The sequence below is a fragment of the Thalassophryne amazonica genome, chromosome 19 (assembly GCF_902500255.1).
Source record: "Thalassophryne amazonica chromosome 19, fThaAma1.1, whole genome shotgun sequence".
Lineage (NCBI taxonomy): Eukaryota > Metazoa > Chordata > Actinopteri > Batrachoidiformes > Batrachoididae > Thalassophryne > Thalassophryne amazonica.
In genome coordinates, this window is record NC_047121.1 from 34882412 (window position 1) to 34894776 (window position 12365).

General features: G+C 40.6%; 2 protein-coding genes across 2 annotated transcripts in view; one reads left to right on the forward strand and one right to left on the reverse strand.

Annotated features, from left to right (window-relative positions):
* The window catches only part of adgrf3a (adhesion G protein-coupled receptor F3a), a 12951-nt gene extending 12720 nt beyond the window's left edge, over nt 1-231 (forward strand). The window contains exons 11-12 of the mRNA XM_034195079.1: nt 18-53; nt 140-231. Coding sequence (XP_034050970.1) covers nt 18-53; nt 140-190 — 87 coding nt within the window. The 3' untranslated portion in view covers nt 191-231. The remainder of the gene's footprint in view (nt 1-17; nt 54-139) is intronic.
* The window catches only part of LOC117500914 (ankyrin repeat domain-containing protein 66), a 9000-nt gene extending 131 nt beyond the window's left edge, over nt 1-8869 (reverse strand). The window contains exons 1-3 of the mRNA XM_034159699.1: nt 8731-8869; nt 7323-7551; nt 1-705 (exon numbers count right to left, since the gene is read on the reverse strand). The exon at nt 1-705 is cut by the window's left edge and continues 131 nt beyond it. Coding sequence (XP_034015590.1) covers nt 612-705; nt 7323-7551; nt 8731-8869 — 462 coding nt within the window. The 3' untranslated portion in view covers nt 1-611. The remainder of the gene's footprint in view (nt 706-7322; nt 7552-8730) is intronic.
* Between the last annotated feature and the right edge of the window lie 3496 nt (nt 8870-12365).

Here is a 12365-nt window from a genome sequence, read left to right on the forward strand (position 1 = left end):
TCATCCATTTTCGACAGGTACGTGATGCACTGATGAAACGCTTCTCCAAAAAGGTAAGTGCCGTGTGACTGTGTGTACCTGTACACAAATATCCTTCATGTATTTACAGAAAGCTAACAAACACTATCCTCCTCTCCAGGCTCCACAATCCATCAGCAAAAGCTCCACAAAGTCAGAGGCAACACAATGAAAAAGTGAAGTACTTCAAATGTAGAGTACAATCTAAACCACAACAAAGTACATTTTAAATTTACATACATTCTATATTCTGTTGTATGCTTGTTTTTTATTTTATTTTATTTTTTTATGGAGATGAAATATTATTGTAACCCATTGTTATCTGCATTGTATTTTACTGTACAAATTCTTCTTTGGGTACAGCTGGCAGGTCTGTTTTCTTTGTTAAATGGATTTATATTAAAGTGCATATGAATACAGTTTGAGCAACATTGTGCACATCTTTATCATTAACAGGATATTTTGACATGTCAGAGATATAACTGTAAGTTCAAAGACTACAATGATGTGAGTGAGTCTCTTCATTTGGAGTAAAGGTGCATTAGGTCTTCTTGTGAATGTTGCAGCTTGAGATCACCTTCTCGTCATTTTCTTTATCCTCTTTTTCCCCACTCCTCATCTGTGTCATCCAACGAAATGCCTTTTACGGCTGCCAGCCTGCGATAGGCCTGACACTCAAGCTCTGCACTGCTTAAAAACAACAACAGCAACAAAACAATGCAGTTAATGTCTCATTAACTTAGCAGTGGAGCAGATGACATCAATGTTACAGGAAAACTCTACAAAGCACAAAGCAAAGTACAAGCACCAAATTTGGCATGATGATTCCCTAGATTGTATTTAACAAATCTGGTCGATTGGGAACTTAAAAATCCAAGATGGCCAACAAAATGACCTCCTGAAAAAATACTATTTGCATTGAAATGCTCTTATCACAATGGATCTGTTTTACAGCATCAGTGAAATCCAAGATGGTGTCTAATTTCATGATGGCCACCAAATCGAACCCCAAATCATTTTTTTCCTCACAAAATTTGATTTGTGTGATCTTGATGTCAAATTATAGGTTTTTGGGCATGCTGGATTTCACTGTTCATGCTCCAAAAACAATACGACACTTTTAGTGGCATACATTCCCATTTGTCAATGTTGACTGCAGGTATTAATTTGAGTCATCGTGAGACGACATATCTCCCCGGCTCCAAAAATCCATAATCGACTGGTGTAGGGAGATCACCCAAGTACACCCTTATGCTAACATGGGTGGCAATGACAACATATTGAATATCTTGCAGTGACCTTGAAATTGACCCCAAGGTCACCGTAATTGACTGGTGTCGGGGGATCACCCAAGTACACCTTTATGCTAAACATGAATGAAATTAGTCAGCTGGTTCTTGCGATATCGTGCTAACAATGGCGGACAAATGGACATGTTGATCACTATATTCCAGTTTACTTCATACCACTGGGATAAAAATTACAACCGAATATATTGAACACCTGAGGCATGCATATAGGCCTGTTTAATAGACCTACATGCATTAGTTTTAAGAAATTAACACTTTGAAATGTGCTGGGTGGAAACTATTAAGATTAAATGCAACAAACGTCATTCTAATTTAGCACATAAGCAAAATAAAACATAATAAATACCATAAATAGCAAATAAAATAAAATATAAACTAAATGGAATTTGACCACTTGAAAATTCAACATAACCTATCAAAAATCAGTTTTTGCATATGCTTCTATTTGATCCATTAAAATTATGTTGATGTCAATCGACTGCATACGGTGAATAAAATCAGAATCACAAATTTGGTGCTTGTACACTGCAAAAAAGGGGTGTCAAAGATAAAAAATACTAAATCTGAGGGAAAAGGTGTTATGGGCCTTTTGTATCAGCCCCCCTCTATTTCAGTCGTGTAACGGTATGTCCCAAGCAGGGGGGTGGATGTGTGTGTTGTATGTCATGTCCGGTTGACAGTTCTAGATACTAGTGATGTTCAATACCACCAATTTCCTTTCCGATCATTACTGAGTAAAATTCAGGCTGGTATTGGTGATACCGATTCGATACCAATACTTTGTGCAAATACACCTAATGTGTATGGTAAATGTAAAAAAAGTAAAGTAGCATGAGCATAAAAGACATGAGGAGATTGGCTCCTGGGGCAAAGCTTCTAAGGTTAGTACTGTATTCAGGCCAATCAATGCATTCCATGCACAGTAAATTTTGCTGAGTAAAGTACACTCTGCCAAGATAACATTTGGTCTCAGTCTAAATAGAGTAAAATTCACTCTATTATAGAGTGAAATCAGCTCAACAGTTGTCGCAGACCAAACGGTCCCCCCTAAAAATTGGCCTGCCCTACCTCCACTGTGCATGTGTCATTTCTGAGCTCAGCAGCTTGTCTGAGACACAGTCTCTTCACCCAAAGCGATCAAATGGATTAATGGGATTATTAACCATCAGATGACAAGGTAAAACCTCTTAAATCATTCTAAAGTCAGTTTTAAGCAGAGACAAGGCGATACTCTGTGACGCTTTGAAATGACTGATGCGCAGTGAACGCAGGAGCTAGCAGCTCACCTGGCTGCTGCTCTCTGATCGCTTCCTCCGTCTTTTATTATGGAATAATGCTGAATTTATGTGGACAGGATTGTTGTACAAAACTTCAGATACAGTGTCAGTCGCTGAGATAGATGATGACTGGAGTGCAGTTTTAAGCATAAACTAGGTGATAATCGGTGAACCGCCGCTGATGATGACTGCGCATTGAAGGCAGGGCGGATCGATTTTTAGAGGGGACCATTCGGTCGGTGACACAGTCTGGTCAGTGCAAGTGGTTTTACTCCAATAAGAGTTGATTTTACACTGTGTTGAGTTAATTTAGTCCTGTGATAGAGAATATTTAACTCTATTTGGATTAGGATCAAATGTTATCCCAACAGAGTAAATTTTACTCTGCAAAATTTACTGTGTAGGCATATTCCAAACAGAGTATGCAGTGAGGGGGAAAACACACAAGCTGGGTAGCAGTTATACCACATGCGTGGTGAAGTCAAGGACTACGTGAGCCAGTGTTCAGCGTGTAATGAGTACTCACATGAGCAGCAGCGGGAGACAATGATGTCACATGCACTTCCAACACAACCTTGGCAGATCTTCAGCATGGATCTGTTCAAACAAGCTGGCAAAGACTTTCTCCTCATGGTGGAACATTACTCCGATTTCTGCTCCCAGATATGTCAGCAGAGACCACAGTGCTGAGGTGAAAGGACCAGTTTGCCCGTGATGGACAGCCAGACCGGATGATTACAGATCGTGGTCCCCAGTTTGACTGCAAAGCATTCAGGAAGTTTGCAAAGGAATGGGGATTTGACTATGTCATGTCCTCCCCCAGGCATAAAAGTCGAATGGAAAGGCTGAGTCAGCCATGAAGATAGCAAAGACCCTTTGCAAGAAAGCAGCCAGTGCAGGTAATGACCCATGGCTAACCATCTAACAGTGGAAGAACTCGCTCATGGAGAGCATGCTCAGGAGTATGCAGTGAGGGGGAAAACACACAAGCTGTATTTTGAGATAGTAAGAAGCGTGCAGAGACCCCTGTTGTCAGGTGAAACCAGTGAGCACCTAGGTTTCATGCGCTTCATGATCTCTGAAGAGCTTCTGATGGTAAGACACAGCAGCTCAAAGGCGCAAACGAAGCAACACCTTGTGCATACTTACAATGATGTTTTCAATGAGCCAGATGAGTCACTCCCAGGGGATGTTCATTTTGACACAAATGTATCCCAGTGCAGGCTTCCCTGCGCAATGTCCCAGAGGTTCTCAGAGATGCAGTCAAGGCTCAGTTAGGTAAATATGAGAGAGATAGCCATTTAACCTCAGTGACAGAGCCTACTGAGAGGATTAGCAACATGGTGATTGTCAGGCAGCCAGATAAGCTGAGGATCTGCATAGACCCCGTCACTGAATCAGGCGACCTCCCTACATAATGCCAACACTTGAAGATGCGCTATACAAGCTGCCCAGGGCTTGAATCTTCACCCTTGTAGATGCACGAGATGCTTTCTTACAGTGCAAACTAGACGAGGGTAGCAGTTATACCACCACATTCTGGACGCTGTGGGGCAGACCGTGCTGATTAAAGCTGCCATTTGGGGTGTCCGTGGCCCCAGAGATATACCAGCGAAAGCAACCAGAGCTGCTACCAGACCTAAATGGAGTAAATCCAATAACAGATGACATACTGATAGTTGGGTGTGGGGACACAGATGAGGAGGCCATACAGGACCATGATGCAAAACTGATAGCGCCCATACAGAAGTGCAGGGAGGTTAAGCTGAGGCTGAGTTTAAAGAAACTGCAATTCAGGGTCAGAGAGGTCAAGTTCCACAGCCACATTCTCCAGGCAGATGGGCTCAAAGTGGACCCAGCGAAAGTTAGGGCAGTCCGGGATATGCCACACCACGCAGATGCCGAGGCTGTGCAGCTGTTTATTGGATTCGTGATGTACCTTGCAAGATTCATGCCACACCTCTCTGCGATATCCAAGCCACTATGGTGGCTTTTGGACAAGGATGTCCCATGGCACTGGCTACCCAAACACGGCGCTGCAGTTGAGAAGATGTAGTGACTGGTCACAGCAGCCCTGATCCTGAGACACTACGACGTGACCAAGCCGGTCATCATCCAGAGTGATATGAGCCAGAAGGGACTTGGCTGCTGTCTGTTACAAGAAGGTCAGCCAAAGGAGTTTGCATCACAAGTGCTGACTCAGACAAAACAGAGCTATGCTCAAATCGAAAAAGAGTGTCTGAGTATCGTGTTTGCATGCCAGCATTTTCACTATTATTTGTTTATTTTATTTTGGGGGGAGATTACAGCAGAAACTGACCACAAGCCAATCATCTCAATCTTCACCAAGCCCCTTTTCACAACACCCAAACAACTCCCCGAGCATGCTGCTCACACTCCAGGCTTACAACCTCAAGGTGGTGTACAAGCCAGGACCACACATGCATATCAGTAACACATTGAGCAGGGACACAGCGCCACCATAGGGGACAGACACAAAATACACAAAACACACCATATGCTGCCTGCAAAGGGCACAAGAAGACACTGAACAGATACACCAGGATGACTATCTGAACGTCACCAGCCAGCGGCTGAATCAGATCAGAGAGCACACTGAGGGTGATGAAAACCTTCAGATTTTGAAAGCAGTGGTGCTCCAAGGATGGCCAGATCACCAGGAGGACACTCTTCTGACGATCAGACAATACTGGTCAATCAGGGATGAGATCAGCGCACAGACTGGAGTGCTTTTCAAAAGCCAGCAAGTCATAGTGCCAAAATCATTGCGTGCAGAAATGTTGAAAAGCATTTATGCCAGCCACATCGGAGGAAATGCCTGCTATTGACAGGCCAGTGACATGGTGTACTGGCCCAACATGCGTGGTGAAGTCAAGGACTACGTGAGCCAGTGTTCAGCGTGTAATGAGTACTCACATGAGCAGCAGACAATGATGTCACATGCACTCCCAACACAACCATGGAAGATCTTCAGCATGGATCTGTTCAAACAAGCTGGCAAAGACTTTTTCCTCATGGTGGACCATTATTCCGATTTCTGCTCCCAGATCTGTCAGCAGAGACCACAGTGCTGAGGTGAAAGAACCATTTTGCACGTAATGGACAGCCAGACCGGGTGATTACAGATCGTGGTCCCCAGTTTGACTGCAAAGCATTCAGGAAGTTTGCAAAGGAACGGAGTTTTGACCATGTCATGTCCTCCCCCAGACATAAAAGTTGAATGGAAAGGCTGAGTCAGCCGTGAAGATAGCGAAGACCCTTTGCAAGAAAGCAGCCAGTGTGGGTAATGACCCATGGCTGACCATCTAACAGTGGAAGAATTCACTCATGGAGAGCATGCTCAGCAGCCCTGGTCATAGACTGATGTCTCGTAGACTAAAGACTCCACTTCCAGGAGCTGACAGGCTCTTGGAGCTGTGTGTGGTCACTGGAGTCCCAGAAGAGCTGTGGGCAAAGCATCAGACAGCCAAAACACTGGTATGACAAATCAGCTAGAGATCTGCCTGAGTTGTGTATCGAACAGGATATAGGGATGTAACCACTGCCTGGGAACACAACCGGCAGGTGGAGAAGAGGAGTCTGTCTACAACAGGTGGGCCCCAGATTGTACTTGATGGATCTCGAGGGAATCACCCGGATACGGTGCATCTCTACCACCATAACCAGATGGACCTGCGACCAGTGGAGAGGGAAGCGACCAAGAGCCGCACTGAACAGCACAGCAGCTCATCAGATGGGCGACCCCATCAGATGGGTTGCGAGTTTATATATATATATATATATATATATATATATATATATATATAGAGAGAGAGAGAGAGAGAGAGAGAGAGATGAGAGAGAGAGAGAGAGAGAGAGAGAGAGAGAGAGAGAGAGAGAGAGAGAGAGAAATTTGCAAAAATCTAAAAAAACAAAACAAAAAAAGCCCAACTTTTTTTCCACATTGTCATTATGGGGTGTTGTGTGTAGAATTTTGAGGAAAAAAAAATAATTTCATCCATTTTGGAAAAAGGCTGTAACAGAAAAAAAAAATGTGGCACAAATACAGTGCTGTGAATAATAACACTGCCTAAAGGCGCTTCACACGAGTAAGGTCTATCCTTACCAACCCCCTTCAAGTTCAAGCACACGTGACACTGGTAAGGAAAATCTCCCTCTGGTGTTTTTGAGAAAAAAACCTCAAGCAGACCAGACTTAGAGGGGTGACCCACTGTTTGGACCATTCTAACAGTTAACAAAGTTTTTCACAAAAGATAAAAAAACATATATTTTTACTAAGATTTTTAAGCTGATGTGTTGTTATTAAAATATGTAACTCTTCCTCATACTATTGAAATAAAGCTCAAAATGAATTTTCTCAGGTAATTTCAAGAATCACTGAATATAATATACATGATCTTTTTTTTTTTTTAAATAAAATAAATAAATAAATAATAAAAATCTGCTTATGGAACAAGTGAAAATACACTCAAGAGTTTTTGCCATAAGGTGTTGAAATTATAAGAGAATACTAATTTTGAGCTTTATCTTACAAGTATTAAGAAGTGTAACATCAGTGTTACAGTTTTACTAATGACACAGCATCTTAAACATCTTATGGTGAGTCAGAAAGTTTGAGGAATTTTGTTAATGTCTATGCATTTATGGCATGTATTTATTGGGTGCTGGATTTAAAACATAAAAAATGATTTCATACGTTTTGAGGAAATGAACACAGTCTTGGTGTCCATATATCTCGGCTATCCGTACTGGTTTGTCTCCACAGCAGTCTTCTTTGTCTATTGGAGCATGGATGGAGTGCAGCAGCTGCAAGACAGAAAGCCGACCAGACTCTGCAGCATAGTGAGCAGGAGTCCATCCATGCTCTGTCCTCAGGCATGGCCTGGCTCCGTGCTCAATAAGGATCCTCACTGTTTCTGTATGTCCTACAAAAAAGAAAGACAAAACAAAAAAAAAACTTCATTTAGCTGGTCTGTTCACATTATTTCACTGTGTACCAAAACAGTAACATTTAAGGCAGAGTAACAAAAACCTTCATATATAACTCACACTCATGTGAATGGCATAAAAGTTCATAGTGTGGGGTAAGCAAGCATATGATTATTCATATACATTTTGGAATCAATCAACCGACACTGTTAAACAATGATATAATCTATAGAGTCCACAGTACTTGAAGTGGCTCTACTATAAAAATCCTGAATGATTGATGACCCAAATAGTGGAGCAGATAACTGTAACGGCTGTTCATTTCTAAAAACAAGCACCAAAATAAGCACACTTTGACATGACTCTTTTGAAAGAAAAAACAAACAAACCAAAAACTGATTGTGTAATTCAAGTGAAGGATTACACAGGGGTCAAAATTAAACATTACTCCGGCCATATTGAAAACTATACCGTTTTATTTGTGTGAACATAAAGATTCCAAAAAAGTATAGTTTGGACTATCTGTGACTGAATGTTATGGAGTTATGGGGTAAAAACAGCAAGACTAGGGACAAAGGTCAATTTCAGTTTGTACAGGGGTGAAAAGTTAAAGTTGCTTTAATTTTGGTAAAGGTTGAGGCAAATTATTGGTTGAGTTAATAGGGTTTTCAAAAGGAATAGTTTGCACCATGTGTCATGCTTAGTTATCACTTACAGGGTAACATATGTCACATGTCACAGAATCCAAGGCTTTGCAGACCAAGCATTCAACAGTCAAAACTATTTCATCCTATTAGCTCAACCAATAATTTGCACCACTTTTTGGTTAGCGTTATGAAAAGGGGTAGGATTAGAAATAGTAAAATAAGGGGGGGAAAAAACCTTGCGTCGCAAATGTCACTCATTTCGTGATGGGAACACAAAAAACAAGCGTGAGACTGGACTGGTTCAAGTTTCTTTCTTTCTTTTTTTTAAACTGTGCAGCAACTGCGTTTTTGAAAACTACCTAAAACTATTTTTAAAAGTCCTTAAAGCTGAGAGGTTTATTAACGTGCAATTTCAGTCCAATCGCCGCTTTAATCCGCACAGAGACGAAAACATGAAACTAGATATTTTACAGGCTGCTTAGTCTGTCACAGGGGAAACACGACAACCATTTATCTGGATTAGCAAACCTTTAGCTGCTGCCCAGTGCAGAGGAGTCTTGTAACTCCAGTCGATGTCCCTGTGGTTGGGGTTGCATTTGTTTTGGCTCAGAAGCTCCTGAACCTTGTGAAAATGTCCCGCTGCCACTGCCTGGTGCAACTCTGTCATTTTGTAGAGTTGCCTAGCAACCTATAAAGTCCTGACCATAGAGATGAATTAACACTAGATAAGACATACAGTTCGTTTCCACGATATTTTCCTCCACCATCTGTGGAGAGGGATGGACGACATACAACCTGTATTGATGTTTCTCTGGTAACTAAAACGGAGGATGCTGCTGTAGGGTGTAAAGTTCTCCAAACTCCAAATGTTGGATGAAATATTGAGTACTAGCTGAGTTACGTGGGTCCACCAATCCGGATCACCTCCAAAATTCAGTGGAGTCTTCCATGCCCTAAGATCTATCTGTTGAAATGTCTTATCAGTTTTTTGTCATTGTTGAGTCTGTGCACTGAATAAATTCATTCAATTCATTCTATCTGTTGTGCAAATTTGGTGAGAATCTGTGAAGTAGTTTTGAAGTAATTGTTCAAATCCTATACAAAGTGAAATCTTTATCCAGAATCCGGGTCACTTCCAAAGTTTCAGTCTAGTGTTCCATGCCCTAATATCCATCTGTGGTGCAAATTTGGTGAGAATCCGTGAAGTAGTTTTGACATAATCCTTCAAAGCCTATATAAAGTGTATCTTGATCCAGAATCCAGATTTGGATGACCCCCAAAATTTATTGGAGTCTTCCATGTCCAAATATGTATCCGTGGTGAAATCCATGTAGTAGTTTTGACGTAATCCTTCAAAGCCTATACAAGGCTGACTGTGTGTGTGTTAGTTCACGCATGTGAGCTTTCACACGTGACCACCCCACTTGGTGCCCCCAGTCACTAAACCAAGTTTGGTGTTGATTGCTTAATTATTGTGGCTGTGCATATAGTGCAGCAGATAAGTGAATATTTACTGAAGCATCCTTCAAATGGTGATGCAAGCACCAAATTTGGCACACATACTCCTTAGACATTACTCTTTTAAAAATGCCGGGTACCCACGTGAACTTTCAATAGGCGGCCAAGAAGGGGTCAATTGAAGTATTACACAGGGGTCAAAATTTAAAAATGCTCCAATCGTATTGAAAGGTATTCCATATTATTTGTCTGATCATAAAGATTCCAAAAAGGTATAGTTTGGACTATCTGTGAATGAATGTTCTGGAGTTATGGGGTAAAAACAGCAAGAACAGTGACAAAGGTCAATTTCAATTTGTACAGGGTACAAATTGTAGGTAAAATTGTAGGTAAAGTTGCTCCAATTATGGTAAAAAGTGATGCAAATTATTAGTTGGGTGAATACGGTTTTAAAAAGGAATAGTTTGCATCATGTATCATGCTTAGTTATCATGTTACAGGGTAGCATATGTCACATGTCATAGAATTCAATTGATGCTGATATTGTTTAACCTTTACTTTGCAAACCAAGCACGCAACACAGAACTATTCCATTTATTAATCCTATTAGCTCAACCAGTAATTTGCACCACTTTTTACCAAAACTGGAGCAACTTTAACTTTTGACCCCTGTACAAACTGAAATTGACCTTTCTCAGTGTTCTTGCTGTTTTTACCCCATAACTCCAGACCATTCATTCAAAGGTAGTCCAAACTATACCTTTTTGGAATCTTTATGATCAGACAAATAATATGGAATACCTTTCAATATGATTGGAGCATTTTTAAATTTGACCCCTGTGTAATACTTCAATTGACCCCTTCTTGGCCGCCTATTGAAAGTTCACGTGGGTACCCAGCCTTTTTAAAAGAGTAATGTCTAAGGAGTATGTGTGCCAAATTTGGTGCTTGCATCACCATTTGAAGCATTTTTTTCAGTTATCCGCTGCACTAATAGTGGAGCAGGTCATGATCTAATTCAAATATATAAGGCTTAATATGTATGTACAAGAATGAAAGCAGGGTGGTGAAATATGCTGTTAAACCGCTGGATCCTCCGATGTGGAGGGTGACGAGGTATCTCCAGGTCCTCCTCCTGCTCCTGTCCTGGAACAGACTGGTGTTTGTGCCCTTGTGCACCACAGGAGCTGCTCATCAGAGAGCAACAGATCACTGGCTGGATTGATGGAAAATCTGCAGCATGTGTCAGCGCCACAGTGTCCACACAAATATACGAAATCAGAAAAGCAAAATGAGGACTTTTTTGTTTTTGTTTGTTTTACAGCAGATCAGTTCATAAAATAGCCCACATACTGCAACACAACGGCTTTGGACTCTAATGACGGTGACCTTTTAAACTTTTAAGTGTGTGTGTGTGTGTGTGTGGGGGGGGGGGGGTCCAGTTGTTAAATTGCTCAAATTGGGGTTAAATGTTGGATGGAAAACACCCTCTGCAGGTAACTGTGGAAACCACATTTGCACACCAGTGTACTGACGACCAAATTCCTGAGCGTAGTAGTTTAAACAAACAGCAACAATTTCAAAGGGATTTTTTTAGTAAGAGAATCTCACACTGTCAGTTATAAAATAAAATGCAACATAAAATTGAGGAGTCCTTTTGAGTCAGTTCTTTCTGTAATTTCTCTTGCTTCCAGGTCTGATCCCCCCCACCTTAACTTTCCTTTTGAAATTTCTCTAGTTTTGTTTCCAATTTATTATTACTATTATAATCAATTTATTTTATTGTTCTGTGGGCTAAATTTGATTGATTGTTATGGGACAGCTGCTTTGAAGAACTGAAAGCCATACAGATAGAACTACTTGACCTGTTGGTGGCGCTAAGGTTATAAGGATTAATTATCACTAATCAATTGATAACCAATAGATGTGACTTTTGCAGGATGATCGTAATGTTGGAGTAAAAACAATATCACATACAATATATTCTAATAACCCATGCGTCCTCATGTGCACCATGACTTATTGAAACGGAAAGATCAACTTTTAATTTATTGTTTTTGTTACTTTCAAAATGTGCAAAAATTGCAACTTTGAAATGTGTTAAATTTATATTTTACACATGTAGCTTACAGTATAACATTTAGAAGCAACAACAAAAATAAAGAATAATTCTTTTTTTTTTTTTCTTTTTTTTACCCGCTTACTCCAGTTAAGGGTCATGGGGTCGGAGGTTGGGGTCAGTCCTAGCCTGCATACTGCAACACAACACTTGGCTTTGGACTCTAATGACCGTGACCACAGCAGAGTGGAAAATTTCTAATTTTGATATTTTAAGAGAGAACATTAAGAGAGAATGACCTACATACAGTCCAGAATCACCTCATATTTACTAAAACTTTCTGGGCTATTGGCTGTTGGGAAATTGCGCCGATAATCTTTAAAACATTTAAGATCTCTAGATACTGCTGTCTGTTAAAGAAACAAGTTCTGTATTTTTCACTTTGTCAATATTTCATTGATAACAGTATGACTGAAAATAAAATTTCATTATATTTAGCAAATGTTAGTTTTCTTTCGCATATGTTTACTCACTTATTTTAGCCATTTTCTCTTAAAATGATCAAAACACAAATGACCCTACCAAACATGTACTCATTCTGAACATATTGAGTACCTTGGACAATCTATAGCTGCTGCAGTTTAGA